Consider the following 26,197-nt stretch of genomic DNA (forward strand, 5'->3'; position numbering starts at 1 on the left):
GAAGAACCCGGGAGTTAAGATTTGTTAACCAACCAAAGTCAGAGGCTGATTTATGCCTGCGACACCTGCAACCTATTCAAAATTTGCCAGCTTTCTCCCATTTTAATTAGATGTTCTTGACCACTAATCACTGAAATCTCCCACCTCCTCTGACCATGCCACCCTGGGCTATATGCCATTTGGTTCCCCGCCCCCCTACATTTCTGGTCGAAGTAGGATATAAAGATCCAATTTTCTGGATCCCATATAAGCATGATAATGGTTACATTTTTCCTACGAAAATGACACCCATATGAATGTTGAAATGTTTTAAGAAATTTACAGCATATTAAATTATTAATTTGCCTGTACATCATTCGGTTTTTTTTTTCTTCAAAGTGATAATATTGAATGCTGGGTAAATTATCAAATATGTGAGCATTTTCAAAAAATTTTGTTATATATAAGTTAAAAAATACAGAGACATCTCTTACCTCTGTAAGTCATAACTGTGCGGGATATGCACAACAAGGTGTAAATACAACAGAATCCTAAACCAATCCAGTTTGTTGATTGGAGATAATCCACAACTGCTTTGTTAAAAACGCAGGATACCAATCTCTGCAAAGGAAGGGAAACAAAAATCAATGCTAATGACTGAAGAAACAATCACTTTCACTAGCATTGATATACTAATCTGAGATTTCTAACCTATATACAGGGTATAACTAAACTTACTTTCTTTCAAACCGAGCACAACTATGGTGTATTGCCATGTACAATTTACTGCCGATTGAGTTGTGCTAGAGATGCGAGTGTGTGTACCTAACAGTCTCAGTGCGTACATAGTGTAGTATGTGGATTTTTTTATCTGCCATCTATATTTCAAATTGTAAATGAAGTGTAGTGATTCAATATTTTTACCATTGTAGGCCTATTGCTCTCTGTGGCGAGACTTTTTAACAAGGAGATTGGCTCGTATTCGCACCTCAAAAACCAGAAAAAACCAATTTCAGCCGACCACCACTGTAGCACTGGTGGGGTTCAAACCCGGGTCCTCGCATTATGAGTCCGTCACTCTGACCACCACGACAGTGGTGTAACTAAACTGATGAGCGGAACAGTAAGGAGTGATAGAACTTGCAAAAGCAAATAACTTTGATTATACAATGTGGGATCGCAAAGCAAGCAGCGAACCACAAGAGAGCGCTTTCTCTCGTGTCACATATCACAGAATCTGTCATTCAGCTAAACAAACAAACAAACACACATGCACACTCAACAGAGATGCAGAAATATTTTAATGCGAGAAGGCTGATATACGCCTTATTTACTGGGCTGCAAATAGCAATGCTGTAGAGGCTGTAAGACTTTACCAGGAGTGATTCCCAGATGGGGGAGGGGGTACCCGATCAGAGAACATTATAATTTTTGCACAGGTAACTCTTGGAGACATGTGTTCCTCATACAAAGACACACAGACACACGGCACAGCACCAGTACATTTCCTCAGGACTATGCGGAACTACCTGGGGCATTGCCTTTCCGAACAGATGGATTGGCCGCAGTGGGCCTGTTGTGTGCTTTATCTTCCAAATCTCCCAATCTGTCCTGCCTAGATTTTTTTTCTCTGGAGACAAGCTAAAAAGAGTCTTTTACATTGATTACGGCATTGAATCACCAGAGGACCTTGTTGCCAGAATTAGCATCGCAACTGCAGACGTTTGTGAAATGCCAAGGATCTCCCAACGTTTACACTATTCACTCTGTCACGGATGTGCCGCCTGTATTTCAGCCGGTGGTCGCTGCAGCAATTATTGTAAAGTTTTTGATAATAAAGATTTTTTTGTTCATCATTATTCATCTTTACTATGTTCATTTTCACCATGCAGGTGCCCGACTTGTTTTCTGACCCCACATTGTAAGGTGAAAATTGTTTGTTTTGGCAAATTCTATCACCTCTTACAGTTCTGACCATCAGTTTAGTTACACCCTGTGTATGTAAAATTGATTTTCTGTGAGAATCCATCTGTATGTTCTCTATGCAAATCTACAATTTTAGACCAATGCTCGCCAAATTTTGTATATACAGTCTCTGTGGGGGGGGGGGGGGGTAGTGATATCATGATCCTTACCCTGGAGTCTTTGGTATAAGAATTTTTTACAGGCCCTTCTGTAGTAAGTTTATAATGTGAAAAAAGAAAAAAAAAATCATATCAAGTTTTCAGTGTCATATGATGACCTGGGATCCTTTACAAATTCCACATTTTTCCATTTAATTTCTAGTTTAGAAACCAGGGACTGCTCGGCTACTGGAAATCACCCAAGGTATCTACTGGCATTCCAGCTCGGGCCAGCTAAGTTCTGGCAGTTGGGGGTCTCCCGGCTATCGGGCAAGAACGGGACCAGAGGTTGGGCTGCCGATACTCCATCTAAATTCCGTAAACACCTATGTGGGGGATTCTGGAGACTCGTTCTGTTACCTTCCTCTCCCGATCATAGGGTCCAACAGATCAGTGGTGGAGACCCCGCAGAGTCGTGATCAAACTTAGTAAAATTGTGCAATATTAATTTGAATTGTAAATGTTTTGCAAAAATGATTATACATAAAAATGCAATATTTTACCTTCATGCGATCAGTGGGCCATGGACCACTATGCGGTCAATAACTTCATGCGATTTTCAATGTAGACCCTAGCCAGGTCTCCAATGTTTACATGTTGTGTTGCCAATTTTCATACATCAAGGTTACGTAATAGTATTTTATTCCGTATAAATATGCAAATGAGATATTGTTTTTTAAAATATTATGTTAATTTCATAATTCTCCTGGTGGTTGTCTCTCTAATCGCCCAGTCGTCTACATGTGAAAGTACGAGGGGACGCCCTCTCATCAAGGATGGAACATTACTGATGGACTTCAGGACATGTTTGTGTCCTTCCTGGACTTGCTAGTGCAGATTCTTGCTGAACTTGTGCCATCAGGAGCTGATTCTGACTCATGGACTGTTCTTCCATTATAGAAGTTGTGAGAACTCTGCCAATGAAATTTTGAGGGGGGGCAAATTCGATGAGAACATTTCAATAGCATTCTGTGATATTTTCTAATGTTAACGCTTTAAGGAAAGCTTTGTTTGTTTGTTACATTGTTTAATCCTAAAAACATCTTAACAAGTTTAGAAAATGTATATTGTTAATAAATGATTTAAGTGGGAAAAGATTGTCTTTCAATGTTGTCATCCGTTTGAATCAATGTTGGGAAACACTAAAAGTAATCCAGGTATGCAAACGGAATGTTGCACCAGGACTGGATCCTGACACACACACACAGCCTCCTTTAAGAAAACAGGTTGTAGTAGTGTAATGAATCACATAGTTAAGGACAAAACAGGTGAGAAAGGGGTCTTCTCTCTCCACTTATTATGTCATTTACTATTACTTTTTGGATGATCCGAGTTTTCAATAATCTGAGATGGTCCCAATCCTGTTCAACTCAGATTATCAGGACTCTACTATATACCAAACAAGAGCCGGCTTGAAAGATGAACTACTTTAAACATTAATAAGAGCAGGGCGAATGCCCAAAATGGGCAAAACAAAAACCATTAGGCACAACAATGGTACGTGGGCCTCAACCTTGAATGTTTGCTTTGGTTACCGCAGTTCCCTAACAATAGGTCTCCAGTCCAGTCTCCCCCCTCCTTGCACTTGGGAATTACTGCCCTAGTGTATCAGAGCTTACATATGCATTACAACTTTCACACTCATACATTTACAATTTTTTTTTGCCTCCTTAAGTAAAAAATTACATGTCATTTCATTTAAAATTTCCTTTTCATTAAAATGATGATAAATTCATCCACAATCCCCAGCAAAATCTGCTTGAGCATTTCTCTGACTTTTCGTGACCACAACTTCAAGAAAAAAAAATTACGGTAGAGACTCGCTGATCTGGCATGTATCAGAGCGGGATGTGCCGGAATACTGTAAGTTACTTGAAAAACCCCATTTAAGGAACACAAACTTCTGTGCAAAGACAGCGTTGTTTTCCTAATGCTTGAAGAAAACCTGCCCAAAAACGCTGGATTACTGATGGGTCTAGGAACTAGCACATGACCAGATTATCAAGAGTCTACTGTAATTCAAAAGCTTAACCTTCCAAGGTTTTTTCCCCTGAGAACCCCCCCCCCCCCAACTTCTATCAAATTTTCGCATATTTCCTAGACTTTATTGATTTTTTTGACTTCTCAGGTCACTGGAACAGTCATTTCATTAAAATTACTCTTTCATATGGATCGGGTAACTTCACATACCTGTACAGAATCCAAGGTGATTGATGCGGTCAAACAGATGAGTGGATACATCGGGAAAAGAAACCTTTCTTCCTATAAAAAAATTCATAATAAATTCATAATAAGGCTCTGAGTATAATTAGAGGATTAAAAAAATGTAAATCATTAAATGTATATCATCTTATTCAAATGCTGGAAACCTTTTATCAATTTTATTGAGATTTGTACCGCATGGATTAATATATGTAAGGTTGATCAGTTATTCGTTCAAAATCTTGATCTACAGCTGCTTTCCGAATTACAAACACCCATCTGGTTGAATGTGGGGAAATGTTTCATGAAGTGTAACATAACCATGTCTAGGTTGGCTGCGACGCAGAAAAATATCACATTGTTAAACACATTGCAGAAGAGTTATTAATAGTGCAAAATTATAAGTATCTCTTACCACGAAGAATGTAATAACATACTTGCACAGTACCCAAAACCCGTTTCATTATAGATGAATAATGATATTGCACAATAAGTGAATTCAGAGTGAAAGAAAATCTATTCCTCCTTGAACACATGCATAACTCGGAAATCACTGTTGGCATCAATCAACAAAATTGCACTTTCAATGTGCTGTTGTCAGACAAATTCCCAGCCCAAGTGGTACAGTGGTAAGATGCTCGCTCGTTTTTGACCATGATGGTTACTGTCATGGTCCACGGGTTTGAATCCAGGGAACAACATCAGAAATGAGTTCTTTACCTACCAAGCCTGAGGGAACCACCGATAGATGACGCCTTCATTTCCACTGGTTCAAAATTGTTGTATGGCGATATATGCCCTTCATATATATGAGTCTTCAACACATGATTTCCCGAGCTGTGTGTGTGTGTGGTAAAGTAGTAGACAAATTCCCCAAAGTTATGATTCCAGATGAGGATGAGCTGCCATTTGTTGTTCTGTCATTTTTGCAGATCCTCATGATGGCCCAATTTTAATAATACCATTGAGTTTGCCATTGCCAATGAAGTTGAGAATAGCATAATTTTTTTATTTCTACTAATTTTATTTGGTCAGATTGAACGGTTTCCACAAAATTTCATTACCAGTTGTCATAATATTTTTGGTTATAACTATAGGACAGGAGTCTTCACCAAATGGTTTGCCAAGCTGTTTGGAAACGTAATAAAGCTAAGTAGCCTGCTAGCCTCATTAAGATGTCAAAAGTGGCCCGTGATCCAGGCGATCATAAGTCAGGAAGTTCTAAGAAAGGGTGCACCCATATCCTGTGGCCATGGAAATCAGCTGAAGAATTAAAATAAAGAGCCAATGAATTTGTATATAGAGGAACTCACTTTATGGGCTTGTATGAAGAATATAATTATCCACAGGTATAATGGCAGTAATGGAAGCATATAAGAACTTGGCACTTTTTCTTTCAGGAAGAGCGAGCAGAAAACCTAAAATAAAACAACTCAATAAAAGAATACTGACGAAAATTGGTATAGAAACATGGAACTAACGCATACATATAAAAAAAAAATCTAAAGCATCTGCAGAAGTTGTTTCTAAAAAAATGACAAGATCAGTAATTTTTTTTTTTTAAATAAGGAAAAGAAAAACACACTCACAACAACAGGAAGCGATAGCAAAGCAGCAACAAAGCAGACATTGAAATTGAGGAATCCATTCATGAAATAGAATGTCCAAGGCTCTGTCCCTACAAGATGAGAAAACTTCTCAGCATGGCGATTCAAGAGACACATTTTACTCGATTATTAATTGACGCAGATTCTCATGTCACATAAGCAGTATATAGCAAAAAATAATAATGATGATGCAGAATTTTGAAATGTTCATTGCGGTAATTAACACGAATAGAATTCAGTGGAACATTAGCAAAAGAAATCACTTCTCTTACCATAAAGATCTGGTCCATGGGAAGTAAAAACATTGTATAATATGATATTCAGGGGAGCCATTACAAACTTTCCAAAGTAATGTGTATCGATCATCACAGAGGGAATCTGTAAATATTCATTTATGTTAAGTATTGCCGAAAAAAAACAACTAAAACCCAACTTATACTAAAGTGATATATGAATCTACTAATTATCAATGTTGGACAGAAAGATTCATCATAAAGATCCAAATGATCAAAGCCTTAACAAAGCATGGTTTGTTCAAAAAGTATCCGACCATAATTTTTCATGCATGAACTAATGAAACTAAGGAAATGTGGTTTGGTGCATGTATGTAAGCAATCCTACTGTGCACGATTGAATTTTTTTTTCTACCGGCAGAAGCTGCCAATCGCCGGTAGGCCACTAATGAGTAAGAAAGTGTAAGTGAATGCCATATCACATTTTTGTTTTTGACAAATGGTAAGGAAAATTTTAACAATACTACTGCATTGATCGTGATAGAGCTGCAAATTGTGATGCAGAACCTCTTGGTAGTACTCCTTGATGATGCACTGCATACTCGTAATGAACTGTGCCATTGGAGTCATAGAAGACTGTTAACATGACTTGCCCGAGTGGCATGGTGGTAAGATGCTCGTCTACCATCGTGAAGGTTGTTGTCAGGGTCCCGGGTTCAAACCCAAGGGAGGATATAGATAAGATATTTTCCCTAATGAACTCAAGGCGACCACCGATAGACAGCGCCTTCACTTCCATCCCATCTCACTAATGGCAGTAAATTGCAACATAGCGACATGGCCAGAGTTGGTGTTTGGTGAAGTAGTTAACATGACTGATTCTCTCAGGGCCATCATTTCAACTTTTTCCGTGGGGGAGGGGGGGGGGGGCAAAGAACACGTACTCAATGTATGTATGTATATATTTGTGTATATATATACCATTTTTAGTGCATTTTTTCAAAAGCCAGGGGGCAACGCCCCCCCCCCAAATGACGGGCCTGCTTTGATTAGCGTGATATTACAACTCTTTTGACGGTTAGCGTGATATTGCATCTTTTGAAGACCAAATCATCAATCAAAAGGAAATGAGAGGATCCAATGCTAATGCTCACCTCGCCTGAAAGTCCTCTGATCAGGATTTGATGATCCTGCATCACCAGAGTCCTCATTTGGTCAATAATGATCTAATTTCTGGATATTGAGAGCCTACCAGAACAAGCTCCACTCCCCATCAATGTTTGCCCATCTTTGAGTGGTTGTGTTGCTCCTTTATCTGTGCAGTACAAATTTCTTCATCTCCAAAGGTTCATTGAATCTTGCGGGTTATTTCCACTTGGGAATCACCAATCTTCCCACAAAACTTAATGCAGTAGCATTGTTCAAGTTTTGCCTGCTATTTCGTCAAAAACTAAAGTGTGATACCTCTCAATTATACTTCCTCATTCATCTGCCTGTGACTGGCAGCTTCTACAGGTAGGAAAAAATTCAAGTATGCACACTAGGATTGCCTATATACATGCACCAAACCACATCTTCCATAGTTTCATTGGTTTACGCTTGAAAAATTATGGTCAGATACTTTTTGAACAAACCTTGTAGTGGGGCAACTGACACAATGTCCAAGGGCATAGAGCTTTGTGAGTGGAGGAGAGAGAGAGAGAGGTTCTCCTGGTAAAATAATTACATATGGAAAGATTAGAATCAGGGAAACAGATGTTATTCTCCCTCAGAGCCCTGGCAGATAATGGAATGGTTTTGGTGCCTTAACTCAATAATTTCTCCCTCCAAAGGCAGATACTAAAAGAAGCAGAGGTACACAAGGGAGAATAGAGATGGAGCACCTTCCCCCCTTCACTATGCACACCCTCTGTTCCTATTCAAAAAGTCTGTATATTGGTGAGATAAATGGTGCTCGGAGCCATATTGCTTGCCTTGTTGGAACTGGTACTGAATGCCTTAGAGCTAAAAATCTCACCTTTTTTTGTTTTTTTTTTCAATTAAGAGAAGCAAGTGCTGGTTTTTGTGCTATTTGAATAAAGTGCAGTGGGGGAGTAGTTGCTTGTTGGGTCACTACAGAGAGTACCCATAGTTTCAACACCTTTTACTCAAATGGGTTGTAAAGTGGGTTTAGGAAAGACTTCAAGTATATTTGGAATATTGGAAAATCGTTTCATTTCCGTATTTGTACAGGAGTAGCGTGGTTGGTCATTCTGGGATAAGAACCCGGGTCGTCAGGATGAGAGTCAGATATCTTAACCACTGGACTACCCCGCACGTCTTCAAACTGGGTTTACGAAGACTTTAAGGATATTTCGAATATTGAAATCAAAGAGACTCAAGATGCATCCCGAATCTTGTATGTATCAGGTTACTGATGTACTCAGTAACTTGATACAGTTCCACCTTTTTCAATAAGAGACACCCACAGGACCAGATTTCTTATCCTTCAAATAGAGTGTCCTTTATTCAGAGGTAAATTAGTTCTTACCCAAAGATCTGGATATCCGTTCCTCAAATACAGGTGTCCCTTATTCAGAGTGGCCCCTTAAACAGAGGTTTGAGTGTAGGCCTATTCATCCGAATGCTAAGATCAGGTTTGGCGTTTTTGGCTTGGATGACGATTAAACTCACTCTAACATTCGATTAAAATCATTTATGCAATGTTAAAAAACATTGTTATAACACCAAGTTTGAATTTACCAAGAAAAAGCAATAAGAGGGGGAAAAACTCACCAAAATGAGACCCAAGGAGATCAAACTCCACCTCATGAACAATGGAAAACTTTTCTTCAAAAACACAATGTCGAGAGCAGCTGGAAAACTTATAAATATCAATAATCGTTATCATCAATCAAATTGAAAACCAATGAAAATTTATGTAAATAATCATTTCAATGAATACTTGACTTCAAATAAAATGAAAAAGGTGGGTTTACACTATGTGTGCCACACAGGGCCGCAACTAGATGCTTGGTCACCCAGGGCAAGTGAGCATTTTGGCGCCCTCTAGCAATGTTGAAGGAGAGGTTTGAGAACAAACTTTGTGCAACTCTGGTCCAGTGCCTGGGGCACGAGACCTGCCCCCCCCCACCCTAGTTGCAGCCCTGGTGCCACATGGGCTGTCCTTGAGTGATTTGCTCTGAGCTTCTATGTAATATGGACGGAACGATAGATGCAACATATTGATTGCTTGTCAGAATCCATTTTGAGTTGAAAAATCAAAGGGACTTAAGATGCATCCCAAATCTTGTATGGTATTACGCAGAGTCAATGTGGCTGCAGCTGGTTTAGTTTTCCTGGGGAAACCCATGCCCACATAGTAAACCTAATTTAAAACGCTTCATTGGATGACAGATTACATTAATTTTTTTTCTTTTAATTTTTTGGATGATGGGCTTAGTCGAGGATATTAGAGGGGAAAAAAATCTGTGTTTGTGGAAAGATATATTTCTAATATCACAGTTCAAAGGTTAGGAGTGAATGCCATCCTTTTCCATATAGGCTCTTCCAGGGGTTTCTCCGGCAAACTTTAGGTTCATTTCCAGACTCTTCACAATATAAAAATTAACAAAAATAAATCTGAAGTACAAAATCGACTAGATTGTTTTGCTTCCTACAAAATTCCTTACTTTTCATAAAAAGACAGATCACTTTTACAAAAATGAAGAACATTTTTACTATAAAATGACACACCCCCCCCCATCTTTTTCACCTTTACCACCAATAATTAGTCAAAGCATTGGACTTGGCTTCATTTTTGTTACTGATTTGTGAAGTCAAAAAAGTTGGCATTTTGATTATCAGAATCATAGAGGTGAGTGGGAGACCTAGTGAGTGAGCGTCATAGTAAGTGATGAAGCGGTAGACCAAGTGATTTATTGAATGACAGAATGAGAAACCTTGTAAGTAAATGAACAACCTAGTGATTGTGTGTGACTGAGTGAGCAACCAGGTGGGTGATTGAGTGTGTAACAGAGTGAGCAACTTAGTGAGTTGATGATAGAATGAGTGACTTCATTAGTTCCCTTGCTTGCTTACTTGCTCATCCCCTGGTATTTCTTCACTTGGGGACTCATTTGCTCACTCCCTCATTTACTTATTCATTCACTGGTTCACTCACTTGATAATTCATTCACTCATATCAAACTGTTGTCGATAGATTGTTTGTCTGTGAATCTTCCCAGGCAATGAGTTGTCCATTCGATGAATTTCTGTCTGTGAATTTGGCTGTAATTATTAGTATAGAGCACTACACCCATCACAATTAACAAATGTTGGCTCCCATTTTTTTTGTGCTGTGGCACATGTTCTAAGTACTACGCTAACCTGCACATATAATTCAAAAAAATTTCTCTGAGATGTTCTAACAACGGCAGAGTAGGGCCACTTTGAAAAAGGTTTCATTCCTTGTAGTAGCTTTTGGGGGGGGGGGGACCCCCTTCGTGACTATTCACTGTAAATATCCAGACCTTGTGCCAACCTCTATTAACGCTTCCTTTGTGGGAAATTCTTCACAAATGACCCACACGTGCAGCAGGCACGTAACTTCTTTCCGTACAAGATCCCGATCTCTATCGTCATGGCATTATGCAATGAAAAATACATTGGGAAAATATTAATAGGGATGGTTTCTTAGTGAGGACTAACAAAATGTGATTTTTTTTAAAGCATCTTTCTAAAACTCAAAAGCATTAAGAACTTTTTGGTTGTATGTTTTTGTTTTTTTTTTAAACGGGACTCCTTTGCAAACCAAAATGAAAATTCAACAATCATCTCACCTTAGAGCTATAGCAAATGGCCATCCAAGAATCGTACTAGCTGCTGTTGCTAAAACCACAATCTGAGAAGAAAAACAGTAACATCATCATCATCATCAAAATAATGCATTTTAATAAGATATCATTGCAAATGTGGTGTAGTGGAGATAAAAAATCCTTATCCCCTTCACCGTTAGAGCCACATGTATGAGATATATCCCGTTTCGGTCACAAAATGAAAATTCCACAAAGTAAAGAAGTTATTCGTTACCATTCTTTCTCTCAAAATAAAATTTTCTTTTGTCTATCAAAAGAGGGTTTCTTGGGGAGGAAAGAAAGAGGACCATCATCGATACAAATTCATTTTCTTTTCAACATTTTCCGAATGCTAGCATTAGACATAGTCAGGAGGTGTCTTACGAGAAATTTTTATTTTCAGGAAAAAAAAAAAAAAGGAAAGATATAATTTGTCTGATGAAAGTTAATTTTGTTCCTGAAAGGTGGCAATTCCATATAAGTGGCATCTGCAGTAAAATTTTGCTTTGAAAAGTTTTCCATTTCTTTCTAGATTTATTTCCACATCTTAAGTTTTGTCGAAGATTCCCATCCTGATAAGAGGCATATGCAGGATCAACCTTTAGGGGAGAGTGGGGGCGGGTATAAGGAATTTTTTGCAGAGAAATTTTGAGTGGCCAACCTTCAAAAAAGCATTTAAATTAACAGAAATAGACTAAAAATAACATGTAAAAGATATTTTCATTTGATATTTCAATTTTTTTATGAAAATATTTAACTTTTTTTATAATTTTTGGTCACCTTGGGGGAAGGCATGTGTCCATTCCCCTAAAATCCCACCCCTGTGTATGCTTCTACTCAGAGGCATATGCAGGGAGGGGCACAGAGGATGCATGCCTTCCCCCCAAGCCGATCAAAAATTCGGAAAAAATTAATACAGTAAAACCTCGTTAAGTCGTCACCCTGATAAGTTGTCATTTTTCTTTAGACACTTCCGGCTCTCATACAATGTTATTAAACCCTCGTTTACTCGTCGCTAATTGCGGTTAAGTCGTCACTATGAAAAAGTTTTAGAAAGAGGAACAGACTATTTTTATGGCTCCCATTAAAAAAAGAGCTTGGTAACAGCATTGCCATATGCTTAAAAGTCACCATAAAATCCTATATACCCAAACGGAACAGTTTAAGTAACGAAAGTTACGCTGGGGAAGTTCATTTGCCTTAAGGTTTTCGGGAAGTTGGGGACTGTTCAAGCTAGATCTCACTTTTGCCTGGGCTTCATTGGAGAAACTGGACAAAACGCGAGACACCCAAGCTCTTTCGCAAGAAGCAACATAAGCACTTCACCTCCCTCTTGCCAGAGGGGGGGGGGGAGGCAGAGCATCTCCGGCAAAACCAAAATTTATTGATATGTCAAAGATTACATAAAGGAAATCAAAAATTACGTAAATCAAAGAATCAAATTAATCAAGTTAAAGTCAAAGTGCAACGCGCGGGCACGGATAATAAATAATCATAGAAAGTGCATGGACTCTACTAATTTAGGGCTTGAAATTTAAACAAAATATCTTCGTTGAAAGAAATTAGACATTCTTTCCCAAGTTGAGGTCTTCTGTTTACTTTTCCCTGCCCAGGGCCCCTCCACAAAGTCAAAAGTGTTCGAGATTACTTTGTAGATGTATCATGAACTACTGATGAAGAATTAAAGCACTAAAATTTTAAATTTGATTTATGTAAAATTAATGTGCAATAGAGAGTTTCTATTATGAAGAAAAGCTACTCATTCAAACAATTGCTCTGTTAGTCTAAATTAAAAATTACAAGTATAAATGTACACAGTACATTTCACCACGATAATTTAAGTAATAAGAGATAAAAAACATAAAAAATTTCTATTATTTTTTCTTTCACAATCTATAAATTTTATTAATATTAATATTTTGATTCATACTTTAATAAATGTCATATAACTTTAAATTTATATGATTTTCATAACATTGCACATTAAAACTGACGGAACTCCTCTTAAGTCGTCGCTCCGCTTAAGCCGTGGCAATTTTACGATAACTTGAGATGATGACTTATCAAGGTTTTACTGTAATGAAAAAATTAAAATATCGAAAGAAAATACCCTTTATACGCTATATTAACTAATTTCTGCTAATTGAAATGCTTTTTAAAGGATGGTCACACAAAATTTTTAAGAGAGAACATTTTTGTGCACCCCTCCAAAGGTCGATCCTGTGCACAACCCCTGCTCCTACTCCTTTTGCCAACAATTAGTCTGGAGAAATCATCAAGGGGGGGGGGAGAACAAGCCCCTCATCAATGACTGACTGATGTTTGCTCTAGGAAAACCTCTTTTGATTGACGATGGCTGTGAAAACCTTATTTAGTTTACTCATTTCATGATAAACAGCAACGTCTAAATAATTGAATTGAAATCCTATAGTTTGACATGAAATCGGCAGACTTGGGCAACAATAAAAAGAAAATCCATGTGGCAGACTTACTGCAACAATTTAAAAAAATCTGTTTAAAAAAGTGCTTCGGGCTCCAACAACTCCTGGCCAGGACTCGCAGAAGTATATCTAGCCACATGTCTCACCCACTCCAGAATACAAAATCAAACACTTTATCCAAAAAATACCGCATCCCCCCCCCTATATTAGCTGGCATGCAGGGGGAATAAAGTACATATTACACATTCACAAAACTAAATTTCTTGAGCTATGAATGTGTGAAGCATAACTTACTTCTTTTTCCATAACAAACCAAGCGCCTAATGCAACCATACTGAGATACATGGAAAAGGTGCTTGGCAAGAAAGCGGTACTGGAGATGAACATTCCCGAGCCAAACAGCAGAAACAAAAGAGTCAGTCTGCCAACGTGGCCTCCAAATCGCTGGCAAATGCACCTGGAGGAAAAGATAAATAAGTTAGAAATATGCATATTTATATATATACAGTTAAGTTTGGTTACAATATATACCCTTGGTAATTGAGAAGTGTATGTAATAACAGGAGGTGTATGTTATAAGTGGTCTTAGAATCAGACGAATTAGCAGTTGTGTATATATGCATACAATGCATTACTGAGATTGTGAGAGACAAAATAAACTTACGTGAGCACAAAATTGAATTGATAGCATAGGCGGATGCAGAGAAGGGGGCGCAGCGGGCAGAAGGGATGACCATCCCCCAATTCCCCAAAATATTTGTATTATTAGCATAGACAGGAATGTGGATGTAGAAAAATCCACCCCCTGCTGTTCACAATACAACCCATCCCTCCTGTTCGAAGAGAGCCTGTATCTACTTATGATTGATAGTATAGCATGTATATACAGTATCTATTCAATACTCTACACATGCTACTAATTCATCACTTTCCTACTAAAAATAAATCAATCCTGGAAAAATAGGCCATATGGTCAATTTGTGTAGGGAAGGTCGCCTATAAATTTCTTGTCAAAAGGGGAGTGTTCCAGACTCTGCCACGAAGCTGGGCTGGAAGGAATCTTGGCAACGGGATAAGTCCAGTGGCAAAGTTCTGGTGTTCATTCATTCATGTCAAAAGGGTGGGGGGGTGGGGGGGGTGGGGGAGTTCGTGATTCAAAAAAGTTTGGGAACCACTGCCCCAGGACTCGAAGCATCGCCCATGTATTGTTCATATACCGAGAGAAACTCAATTTTGACTATGCACTACTTAAACTTTTTTCATCATAAGTTGTCAAGCCTACACATAACTTATGAAAGAAAAACTCGTGGCAGGAATCATGGTATGATGGAATTGGAACTGTGGCTAAATTCTATTGGACGATGGCTTCTCGGCCCAGAACTTTCCTTTCATCATGATACTATAGCCACAATAACACCTACATTTTATTCTAAACGAAACTGTCAAACCACGATGCCAATTTCTCAGCTTCTGAAATGACTTTCGAAAAATGTTTACTTCAGTTAAACCACAGTTCTCAAACAATCTTCATTTTGACATTTGTTATACTGAAAAACTTAACAAAGCAGAGAGCAAAGAATAGGATTCAAACAAACAGCTGTGTCTGAGATGCGGGTGTTTGAGCACCAATGATAATTTATGGCATGGATTCTGAGCAACTGCTGAATTGATTCATAAATCAAAATGTCTAACATAATGATCAATACAAGCACCCAAAAGTTTGAAACACTTCAGACGCCCCTGATGACAAACAAATCAACTACTGTTGCACATCCCTCCCATGAAGCACAGTGAGTTGCAAAACAACACTTATGTATGGACAAGAAAAGTAGAAAATCACGCATTTAATTAACGCAAAGATGCATGTCGACTCAATAATTGTAGTACTTTCAATAAACTAAGTTTATAAGATAGGAGGTTGAACATTGAGAAGACGGACAAAAAAAACACACATACACACACTTTTTTGAAGAGTATTAAATACAAAAGCTACCTACCTATAAAAATAGACTTCACAAGATGCGCTGACGAAACCCAAGAGGCATCTCGTGAAGTAGAATACCAGTACCTGAAATTTAAAAAAGAGGGGTTAATATCTGAGTACTCAATACTACTACACGACAGAACCAGAGTGGATTTACGGTTTTGTTGCCTGTGGGCTACATAAATTTTGCTGCGCTATATCCATTCCAAATTTTCTTGGCCACTCATTCCCTGAATTTACCGCTGTATGCAATAACATGCTTGGCCCCACTTCTGTAAATAAACTTGTCTCTCTAAATCACTGTTTTGGTCACGAACATGCTTGTGTACTCTCTTTGTCAGCCTTATGCTCATACATTCTCTAGGTCACTCTTTTGGTCATTCAAATGCTTGCGCACTGTTTTGATCACTCCCATGTTTGAACTCTCTCTAGGTCATTCTTTTGGTCATTCACAGGCTTGCATACTTTTTGGTCATTCCCATGCTCACACTCTTTAGGTCACCCTTTTGGCTATTCACATGGTTGCACATGCTTTAGGTCACTCTTCTACTCACTGATGTGTTCATACACTCTCTAGGCCACTCTTTTTGTTGTGCCCTGACCTGTTTGCTTGCTCTTTAGGCCACGCTTTTGGTCATTCACACAACCTCTAGGTCATTCTTTTTGCTCATTCACATGATTGAACACCCCCTAGGTCACTCTTTTGATCATTTACATGCTTGCACATCCTCCAGGTCAGTAACTTTGGAAGCCTGCGGCTGGTCAAACACTCAACTAAAGGAAAATGAATGGGGAAAATGAAACGACTAATCACTTGCAGCTCAGTATTGATGCTGTCAGGGTTCAGTACCGGACTGCAGCCCAAATTATAGAGAAACACTGCTGTACATTACTCGTTTGCTCACTGATGTGCTTGCACACGGTTTTGCTCACTCACGTGCTTGGAAACTTAGTCATTTGTCTGGTCACTCACTAACCTGCTCCCCCCCCCCCCTGCTCTCTATGTAGAGGTAGATTTGTGGGTTTTCTGCCCACTTTGAACTTGCCGCTCTAGGCCACTAAGTTTCTCCTCCCCGGAACGTATGCCACTGGGCAGAGCTTGGTGTGTTTCAAATTTGGTTAATTCCAAATTTTACTAAATTCTACTCAACTTTTCACATTAATTTACATTCAAAACCGCCTGTTCAATACAATTATTATTATTATTTAATGTATTAACCCTAGATTCATAAGCATTCGTCTCACAACAGACCGCGCAAAATACGTAAACACTTCTAACTTTTTAAGTGAAAGATATAGAAAGATGAACTTCTAAAAGTACCTTCCTAGATCGTTCAATAATTAGTATTGCGCCTGTGGCATGTCAGAGTGCACTGGTGCTAATGGAGTTACAGTGAGTAGGTTGTCCCACAGACGAATTTTTATGAATAGTGTTGCGATTGCAGAAACTGGGGAAAATTGCAGAAGTTCTTAGTGAAACTTCTTCCACTGATCAAACACAACCCTGTAAATCTCGGAAAAAAATTTGTGCCTTCTGCGATTACAAAAATTACGGCGAATGACAAGGTTCTGTTGTACCTAATGTAAAAAATTCATGTGTATGAATCACTTCAGTTTATTATGTGTCGATTGCTCAGAATAACTATTGTGTTCATTTTCATTTCAGAAAATTAATGATTAATAAACAACTTTTCAGATTTAAAGTGTGTTTTATTGCTCCTTGTATTCTATAAAACAAAAATCATCAATATAATATGTTCGTCAGAGAGACGAATCTTTATGAATAGTGTATCTCCCATGCATGTTTATGAATCTAGGGTTTGTCATGCCATCACAGGCATGAATTTGCATTTTTTTATTTCGTACTCGACCCCGATCGCAAAATTGACTCGTATACCTCCCCCAAGAATATGTGTGTGGTCGCTACAGAGAATGAGTGGTACCTTTTGTCGGCACACAACGTCATTCAACTATATGCATCGCTGTTGAACGTTCAACAATCCACGAGACGGCATGTCCCCCCAGCAAATAGGGGTTGCCAACCGTCTACCAACTCAGGGCGCACTATCGTCGCTAATTCAAAGCCAGGTCCTTTGTACAGACACGGTAAGAACCAGAAAGCACCGGTTACAGTGACCGCTACTGTACATAAGGACACTCACGTACACCAGCGGCCAGCTCACTCATGTACACTTGGCGAGCTCGTGATCGCCAAGGTGTGAAAGTGCGGAGAGAAACCGGGCGCCCAGAATGAGCGGATTCAAGAGGTGACACTGTACGAATGAGGTCCTCCTTGTGAGGCCTCCTAAAAATCGAATGAATCATGACACGCAAATATAAGATTGTGTTTATAAAAATCGTAAAAGTATAGTTCCTGATACACACACTCAAGTATATTCCAATGGTAATCATCGAAGCGCTGACCGACGTACGAACTGACAACCAGGATCGCCGGCTCATCATGCAAAAGAAATTACTTTCACAAGAACGCACAATTTATGAGGTACCTCATTGTTTTTTTTTAATTTAATGCAGAGCCAACATTTTGTTGTTAAATGTCAATTTCGCCATCCAAAAAAAATTCTGACATGACCATTTGGTGTTTTGATTTTTGTTGTAAATTGCAAGTGTTTTATCTTGTGAGAATCTCCCTTATGCAATGAACTAACAAATGTGATTTTTTATAATCTTGTTAATCCCACTAAGCTTGCGCCAAAAAATTATTATTTTTTTTTTTTTTGTACTTTTGTCATTCCTAGCCATTTCCTTTACCTCTTCCCCTTTTCAAGTATTCTTCGCTCTGGTGGCAAACCCATTATTTTTTTACATCTTTCAGGTATTCTTCGCTCTGGTGGCAAACCCATTATTTTTTTACATCACCTTATAATAATTCTTTCGCCACAGGGTTAATGTTGAAAGAATAATCATGATTTTAGTGTGAGCAAACGCAGGCACATCCAAAAAATTCCTACAGAATATGACTGAATTAGGTTATTGAAGGCACATTCAGCATTCAGACATGCACATACCTTTACAGTGGTTCATCACACAATGGGTGTACCCCCTCTTTCACCCCCCCCCCCCTTCTCTCTTCCTAACCATTCTTATTCATAATCGCAATAAAAAAAGAACAATTTTCTTTCTCACCTTATTTGACTGCAAGAAAGTGCTGTAGATGAATCCGGGCACAGCATACAGCAACAGGTATGCGTAGGACCTGATTGCATAAAGTGGCGAGTATTCCCAAGTTTGAAATCCAGAGCCATACAGTAAAAAATGTGTCTACCGAAAATGAAAAAAAAAACCAGAAAGTTAACGTCATTATGCAAGTAACTGAAAAAAAAAAATACAGTAAACCAGTGTTTCCTAACCTTTTGAAGTTCGGGCCACCTTAGGGAATAACATTAAAACACTTGGGGAACCCTTCCTCCCAGCAATTCAAGAAAAATCGGGCAGCGCCAGGTATTATAGCTAGTAAATAATAAAAAGAAATGAATAAGAAACGCTAGGGCTTACTGTAATGCAAATGCATTGCAATATTTATGAATCAATAAATTATAGCAGGGACTAGGTTCACGAGCTGTTATTTTCAACTTGATGCAACCGCATTTGATTAAATCAGAAAGAAAATGCAATTTTTTCATATAACGCCAACCCCTCCCTTTATTAATATTATTTCACTAAGCAGGTTCTAAGCCCTAGCGGACCAAGAAGGCAGTATAATCCAGTTGGAGAAAGCAAGCACAGTGGAAAATAAACAAATGGTTTCATGGTGAAACATTTGACGATTTTCTAAAGAGTATTTGAAGTACATGCCACCCAACCTTTGTATATGAAAAAATCAAATTTCTTGTCCCGTAAAGTTTATTATAATGGGAGTTCAACTGTATATGCACAGACGCCCCATAACAAACAATATATATACTCACGGGTTCCCAGTAATTGAAAACTTCGTCACAATCAGAAATGTTACTCCAAACTGCTGCACACAATCGAGCAGATAACAAGGCTTTGAAAGCTGTGTACGGAGAAGGAGACCACGGCTGGATGGTCGGCGGTACTTCCATGATTGGTTCTCTGGAATACAAGAAACGAAGAGGAAAAAACTATTAAAATTTCATCATATGAAGTACTCGCAGATATTACTTGGCCCACAGGATCTTCAACGTTAAGACAACCCTGAAACGTTTGACACAATTTACTTTATTGAAACCTACGAGGACATATAGAAGTGCTTTCTCGAGATATAGGTCCCGACAAAAACTTGATTTGCAGGGGCTTTAGAGATGAGTCATAAAAATCCACTCGCGGCCACGGATCCTCAAACTCTGGGTGCTGACCAAGACTTGATTCACGGGGGACTTCCAAGATGGGTCATACAAATCCACTAACACAAACTCTTAAGCTTTCTTTTTTTTCAAACCTAGCGCAACTCAGGTCTATCACCATCTATGGGTGATTTACTAAGTAGTGAATTGTGGAGAAAGTTTAACTGTGTGTACCTAACAGTCTGAGTGTTGCATTTGATTTTTCAGTGCTAACATCTATAACGACTCTTGAGCTATGGGCCATGGCCCAAACTTGATTCAAAGGGACTTGCGAGATGGGTCCCACACAAATCTACTTGCAGCTAGGGATTCTCAAACTATGAGTCATGATCAAAACTTTATTTGCAGGTGCTTTCAATGGGTCGGTTGTTCGAATCCACTAACACAGCAAGGGACTCTCAAGTCCCCGGTCACAGCCCAAACTTGATTTGCAGGAGCTTCTGAGATGGGTCGTTCTAACAACACAGTGAAAGACTCTTATGCTCCGAGTCACGGCCCAAACTTGATTCAGGGGGAGGACTTCCGAGTTTGATTGCACAAATCCACTTACAGCCAGAGATTCTTGAGCTATGGGTCACTATCAAAACTTGATTCGCAGGAGCTTCTGCGACGGGTTGTTCGAATCCGCTAACACAGCGACAGACTTTTAAGCTATGGGTCTTCACCCATAGTATTGAGTGAAGAAAACTTGTACGAATCTTATTAGTCATGTTATAAATTCACTTATTGCATTACTGATTTGCTAATTTCGTAAAAACGAAGTGTCGCAAAGCTGACTTTGTGTCAAGGCTGAAAAAGTATCAAGAACTCCCCCTACTGTATACTCTGGATTCATAGACCTAATATGGGACTGTTCAAGTATTATGTAAGCAAATTTTTAGCCATTTTTGACCCCCCCCCCCACTTTTCAGCAAAATTTCGTCATCAGCTCTGCCCCTCTGAATCCTAACGCATATTAGTGGAATCAGAGACGTACACGCCCCCCCCCCCCCCCAGAGACGATCAAAAAATGTATTTTAATGCGGAAAAATATTTTCTAATTGAAATTTCGGAAGAAAATACCATCACACGTTGTTATAATCAATTTCTGTTAATTTCAATGTTATTTGAAGGCTATGAAATCAAAAAATTTATCTTTAATAAATTCATTGCGACCCACCCTCTAAGCCTTATAATAAATCGCACTTGGCTCGCAGACCAAATAAGACCCTGGTGGTTATCTGATGCGGCCTGCCATCCTCAAACCTAATTTTGCAAAAATGAACACATTTGCACATCACTTAAGTGTCCCGTGGTACAATTCCGGAACATTTAAGCGGCCCGTGGAAAATTTTCAGATCACTTAAGTCAACAGGGGACACATTTAGAGATCCCTTGAGTGACATTTTTTTAGTGGCCCCCAGTGCAGTTCTACATCACTCAACTTACCTGCGGCACATTCTCAGATTATTATCTGATTATTAGTGATCTGCGGCAAGGTCCCAGAGCACTTAAGCGGCCCAGACACATTTAGAGATCACTTAAGTGACATAGTTTTAGAGCACTTAAGTGGCCCCCAGTGCGGTTCTACATCACTCAGCATAACCGCGGCACATTCTCAGATTATTTAAGTGATCTGCAGCACAGTCCCAGAGCACTTAAGCGGCCCAGACACATTCAGAGATCACTTAAGTGAGGCACTTATCGATAGGGGGGAATGTTACTTGAAGTGCCCACAAACTATCGAAAGGTTTTTCTCAGTTTTGGCGCACCAAGTAAGATGCCATTAAGAATATTTCATATGTTCATTAAGGGTTGTTGATGACATAAGCATTATCCAAACCCACCCCCCCCCCATTGATGCTGACATAATACTTGAATGCCCCCCCCCCACTATGTACAATGTCATATCAATATTTCTTTTCGTTTCAAATATTACATTCTATGTGAATAACTTCAAACATATGAACACTACGTGGTGCACATTAACAATCTCAAAATTTATTTTTTTTAAAAATGTAATATAAAACAACTCACAGTGGTTTGTTTTCAACATGAACCGCCGGCGGCTTTGTTGGCGCTCTCATTTGGGCTCTTCTCGCCGAGTGAGGTCGGTTCCTCGCCGGCATTTTGATAACGAGACACTCGGGGGGCGCCCTTCGAATTTAATAAAACTCACGACCTAAAGTCATCGTTATTTGTGTTCCGGAGATAAATTCTCACTGACCGCAGCAATTTCCGTGGTGAGGGCGCCGAAAGGAAGGGGGGGGGGGAAGAAAAACGTGTAAACAAAAGAAAAAAGTAAACAGTTCCAGTTCGTGGATTAGGAGACAATAGTGTTGCCACTTTCTTGATTTAAAAAAGAAGAAATCGAGTTGCATTTTTGTTTTGCCAATTAAATTATTTTAATGGTTAATTTTCTACAACCTCTGACAATAAAGTTCGGTGAATGAAGTCAGAACAGCCGATCTGGCAACACTGGCGAAGAAAAACGCTGCACAACATGCGTAGCGGCAGGTGTTGACCATCTGCCGCCACCGTTGTTCAGTTGAGAGTCGTTTGTGTTCCGTGAAAGACTTGTTTTACAAAGTACTTGTTTAAGCCGGGTTTTCCTAGGAGCAGGTTTCCTGTGCCTCGCGCAACGTGATTCGCCCAGCGCGACACGCCGTCCACTCACCAGTAAGAAAAGCAGCAGGACTGTTTTCCTACAGAGCGCAATACGGCTCACGACAGTGCTTTACGTTGGGCGTTATTGGCTGACTGCTCCTGGAGGAGTCAAATGCGTCGTGCGTTTTGCCGATATTCTCTTCACTCTTGTGCGTTTTCTTTTCCTTCCCTTCAAACCGGAGCATGCAGACGACAGAGTAGCTGATGCCAAAGCCATATACTTTATATAGCCGCCCTGATCTGATGCGCCTCGCTAGGAAAACAAAAACGCGTAGCGTGATTATGTAACTCGTTTCTGTCGGCGCGAAATAGTCTAATTCGGTTCACGCTGCGAAACAAACCTATTCCTACGAAAACCCGGCTTTAGTGCGTTGGTTCTTAACTGAGAACAGGAAAATGAACGAACAAAAGATCAATTTAAAGTTCTGTTTTGTCTCGGGTACGACCCTGAAACGAAACGGCAAAGCCTGGAATGGCGTTCTCCTGCATCACCTCGTCGGAAAAAGGTCAGAGCAGAAAAACCACGCATCAAAACGATGGTAATCACCTTTTTTGATAGTCAAAGCATTATTATCCACAAGGAATTTTTACCTGAGGGAACGACGATGAATGCTGCAAGTTACATTGAAATTTTGACCCGTTTCATGAAACGTCTACCCAGGGTACGACCTCAGTACGCATAACAAGGTTCATGGTTTCTTGTTCACGACAATGCTCGCCCTCACACAGCCAATATCGTCAAACAGTTCCTGGCAAAAAAAAGGGGGGTGGTGAAAATTGAACATCCACCGTACTCGCCAGATCTCAATCCTCCAGACTTCTTCCTATTGCCACGACTCAAACTCGTTTTTAAAGGAAAGAGATTTGACGATATTCCTGACATCCAACGAAACGTGACGAGGCTTTTGAACTCCACCCCAAAAGAAGACTTCTTGCAAATTTTCCAGGACATGTATTAGGAGATATCAGTGGTGCATAGTAATGGGAGGTGACTATTTCGAAGGACAGTAAGGTAATTTTCGTAAACATTTCATCTACGTTAATGTTACAGGACTATTCACCGAACTCTATTGTCAGAGGTATATGGAAAAAATGTTCAGCAATTCCTTTTTCTCACCTGTTACACTTTCCACGTTGTTGCCAGATTTCGAAAAGGGGTAATTCAAGTATTTCCGAGACAGTCCCGGTTTTCTTTCTTTTTCTTCCGTCCCGACTTTTTCACGACACGCCTTCTTGGATGTTTATTCTTTATTGAAGTCAAAGATTAAAAATATTTTTGAACTCATAAATTATATTATGACAATTACAACTACTAATAACATTAATCTTCCACATTTGCCTTGGTGAACGTTTTATTTCGTTGAATCCAATGCAATTTGCAGTAATGCTTCGTTTCCCGCCGTTGCGATTTCTCCGTAATTTACGCAATACTTAGCAGCATTGTTCACTTTTGGCGATGTTCCGTATTTCTCGCGAAAAAATATGGTCAGCCAACGTATTAAGTCAACATCGATTGGGGGGGGGGGGAGGTTTCGATGATGCTTACTCCATCAACCACCCTTTATGAGTATATGGAAATCTTACTTCGGTGCTCCAAAAACGAGAAAAATCTTTCGCTACTTTGTGGGCATCTGAAATAACATTCTCCCTAATGATAAATCCCTTACAGAGCCGCGTCAACCATATCTAAATGTTTCACGGATCCTTCAAGTGTGGAAATGTGTTCACCGCGTAAGTGCCCTGGAACTGTGCAACGCATCACTAAGTGATTCGTAATTGTGCCACGGATCACTTAAGAAATTTGGGAATGTTGCGCGGATAACTTGAGTGAAATGTAGAACCTTACTGGGGGGCAGCTTAAGTGCTCGAAAATTGTGCCCCATGTCACTCAAGGGATCTTTAAATGTGCCACGGATCGTTTAAGTGTTCTGGAACTGTGTCCCCGAGTCATTTAAGCGATCTATAAATGTGCCGCTTAGTTCATTTTCACAAAATTGGGTTTGGGGGCAAGCCACATCAGATAACCTTCCGGGTCACATTTGGTCCGCGGGTATACCATATATGGCTAGAAGGGGTGGGGCGCAATGAATTTCTTAGAGAAATTTTGAGTTCTTATCCTTCAAATAGCATTGAAATTACTGAAATCGATTATAATAACATATAAAGGTATTTCCTTTCGGAATTTTAATTTTTTGAAAATATTTTTCGTCTGGGGGAGGCGAACGAGCTCCTAAACGGCGTGTTTCTGACCCCCACCAATATGCGTTAGGAGGTGGTGGGACAGTGCTGAAGAAATTTTGCTTACTTTTGCTGACAAGGGGAAGCAGGGCCGTCTTAAGAGCACCATGGGCCAAATTCTTGAGAATTTCAACGAGATCATTTTTGTTAGGCCCATACGTCAAGACGGCACTGAAGGGGAGGGGTCAAAAATTGCTAAAAATTTCCTGACGTAATACTTGAACACAAGAGCGTATTGAGGTTGGACTTGGAGGTCTGGTCTCCCCGAAATGTGAGAAAATGACCAAAAAAAGATGGCCAAATCTATTGTTCTATCACTGGTCTCCCCCGGAACAAAATGTCTGGATATGCCACTGCTTAAACGGCCCCAACTTAGAGATCTAAGCATTTACTTCAAATTATCAACTAGAGCAGTGATTCCCAACGTGCCCTGTTAAGGCACGGGCAAGATAAGAGGGGGCCTCACAAAAATGAGATCTGGTTGAGAATTCCGAGAATTCGCCTGGTAGGGCCTCAGAAAAATCACTTGGCCCGGGGCCCATGATGCTCTTAAGACAGACCCCCTTCCCCCCCCCCCCCCCCCCCGCTGAGGGAGCGATGGGACCAAAAAAAATTCGTAAACTATGAATAGCTTCGCCCCAACTCAAGTGAACCCGCAGCTTCCATCACCCACAAAGGGGGCGATATTTCCCACTTTGGGAAACTAAAGCGTTCTTCTTGTTTTTGATAAAGATTTAATCGCATTGCAGCGAAGATTAGTTCAAGTTCTTGAAATAGGAGCCACTTCAAGCCAAGTGACCTTTTGCCATCTTCATCAAAAATTGTTTCTTCTCTATTGAAATGAGATTTTTTTTCCGGATAACGAAAGCAAGTCACTTTTCTTCCAAGATACAAAAACTAGATAGCAGTACTTGGTGATTAACATAAACTTGTAAAAAAATTCTGTTTTTCAGTTACGGACCATATAATCTGCAAAGTGGAACGTTTCGCATTTTTTTCGTCTTTGACCTCTTTACGATCAGGGACGTAATATTGTCCACAAACGCCAATGGCGGAGAGTCACTACTGTATCACCATGTGAAACGGAGTTGTGTGTTTTCTCACCACCATCGTGATATCTCAACGAGATAACGATATATAATGTAATCCTTCCATTATGTACTGCACATAAAAGTGAAGAGGAGAACAAGTTTGTAGCTGAGGGAGAAAAAGCAAGGCACTGTGCCATTACTTACACATTAATTGGCTATACGTCTAATACACATCAAATTTATCGCCCGCAGCTTGTACGCGAAGAGGTTAACAATGAAAGTCTACTTGAATTTTTAGGAAATCAAAGATAAATTTTGGTAAATAAAGAGGAAATTTTTTTAACTATATTATCAGTTTCCCCAACGCAATCTATCCCATAGAATCCTGTTACACTAGTTGCTTCTACCATCCCCGGGGGCGTTAACGCCTATGTTGGGAATCACTGATATACATGATACAGAGTGGACGAGAAGTCCTGGGCTGGTCCTAGGCCTAGTGGCACCCCCCCTCCCTCAGGCGAAAATCCAGAGTGATGTGTCAGTGAATTTT

At 39.6% G+C, this 26,197-nt stretch overlaps 1 protein-coding gene across 1 annotated transcript in view; it reads right to left on the minus strand.

Moving 5' to 3' along the window:
• The window catches only part of Alg9 (alpha-1,2-mannosyltransferase Alg9), a 37,003-nt gene extending 14,835 nt beyond the window's left edge, over positions 1–22,168 (minus strand). The window contains exons 1-12 of the mRNA XM_089248559.1: positions 21,749–22,168; positions 19,334–19,481; positions 18,552–18,686; positions 15,418–15,488; positions 13,715–13,877; positions 10,965–11,026; positions 8,920–9,007; positions 6,184–6,289; positions 5,894–5,982; positions 5,618–5,722; positions 4,293–4,364; positions 474–600 (exon numbers count right to left, since the gene is read on the minus strand). Coding sequence (XP_089104685.1) covers positions 474–600; positions 4,293–4,364; positions 5,618–5,722; positions 5,894–5,982; positions 6,184–6,289; positions 8,920–9,007; positions 10,965–11,026; positions 13,715–13,877; positions 15,418–15,488; positions 18,552–18,686; positions 19,334–19,481; positions 21,749–21,840 — 1,258 coding nt within the window. The 5' untranslated portion in view covers positions 21,841–22,168. The remainder of the gene's footprint in view (positions 1–473; positions 601–4,292; positions 4,365–5,617; positions 5,723–5,893; positions 5,983–6,183; positions 6,290–8,919; positions 9,008–10,964; positions 11,027–13,714; positions 13,878–15,417; positions 15,489–18,551; positions 18,687–19,333; positions 19,482–21,748) is intronic.
• Positions 22,169–26,197: the final 4,029 nt, after the last annotated feature.

The sequence above is a fragment of the Pholcus phalangioides genome, unplaced genomic scaffold (assembly GCF_987345545.1).
Source record: "Pholcus phalangioides strain wild (caught in Gottingen) unplaced genomic scaffold, Ppha-v1.0 ptg000020l_1, whole genome shotgun sequence".
Classification (NCBI taxonomy): Eukaryota; Metazoa; Arthropoda; class Arachnida; order Araneae; family Pholcidae; genus Pholcus; species Pholcus phalangioides.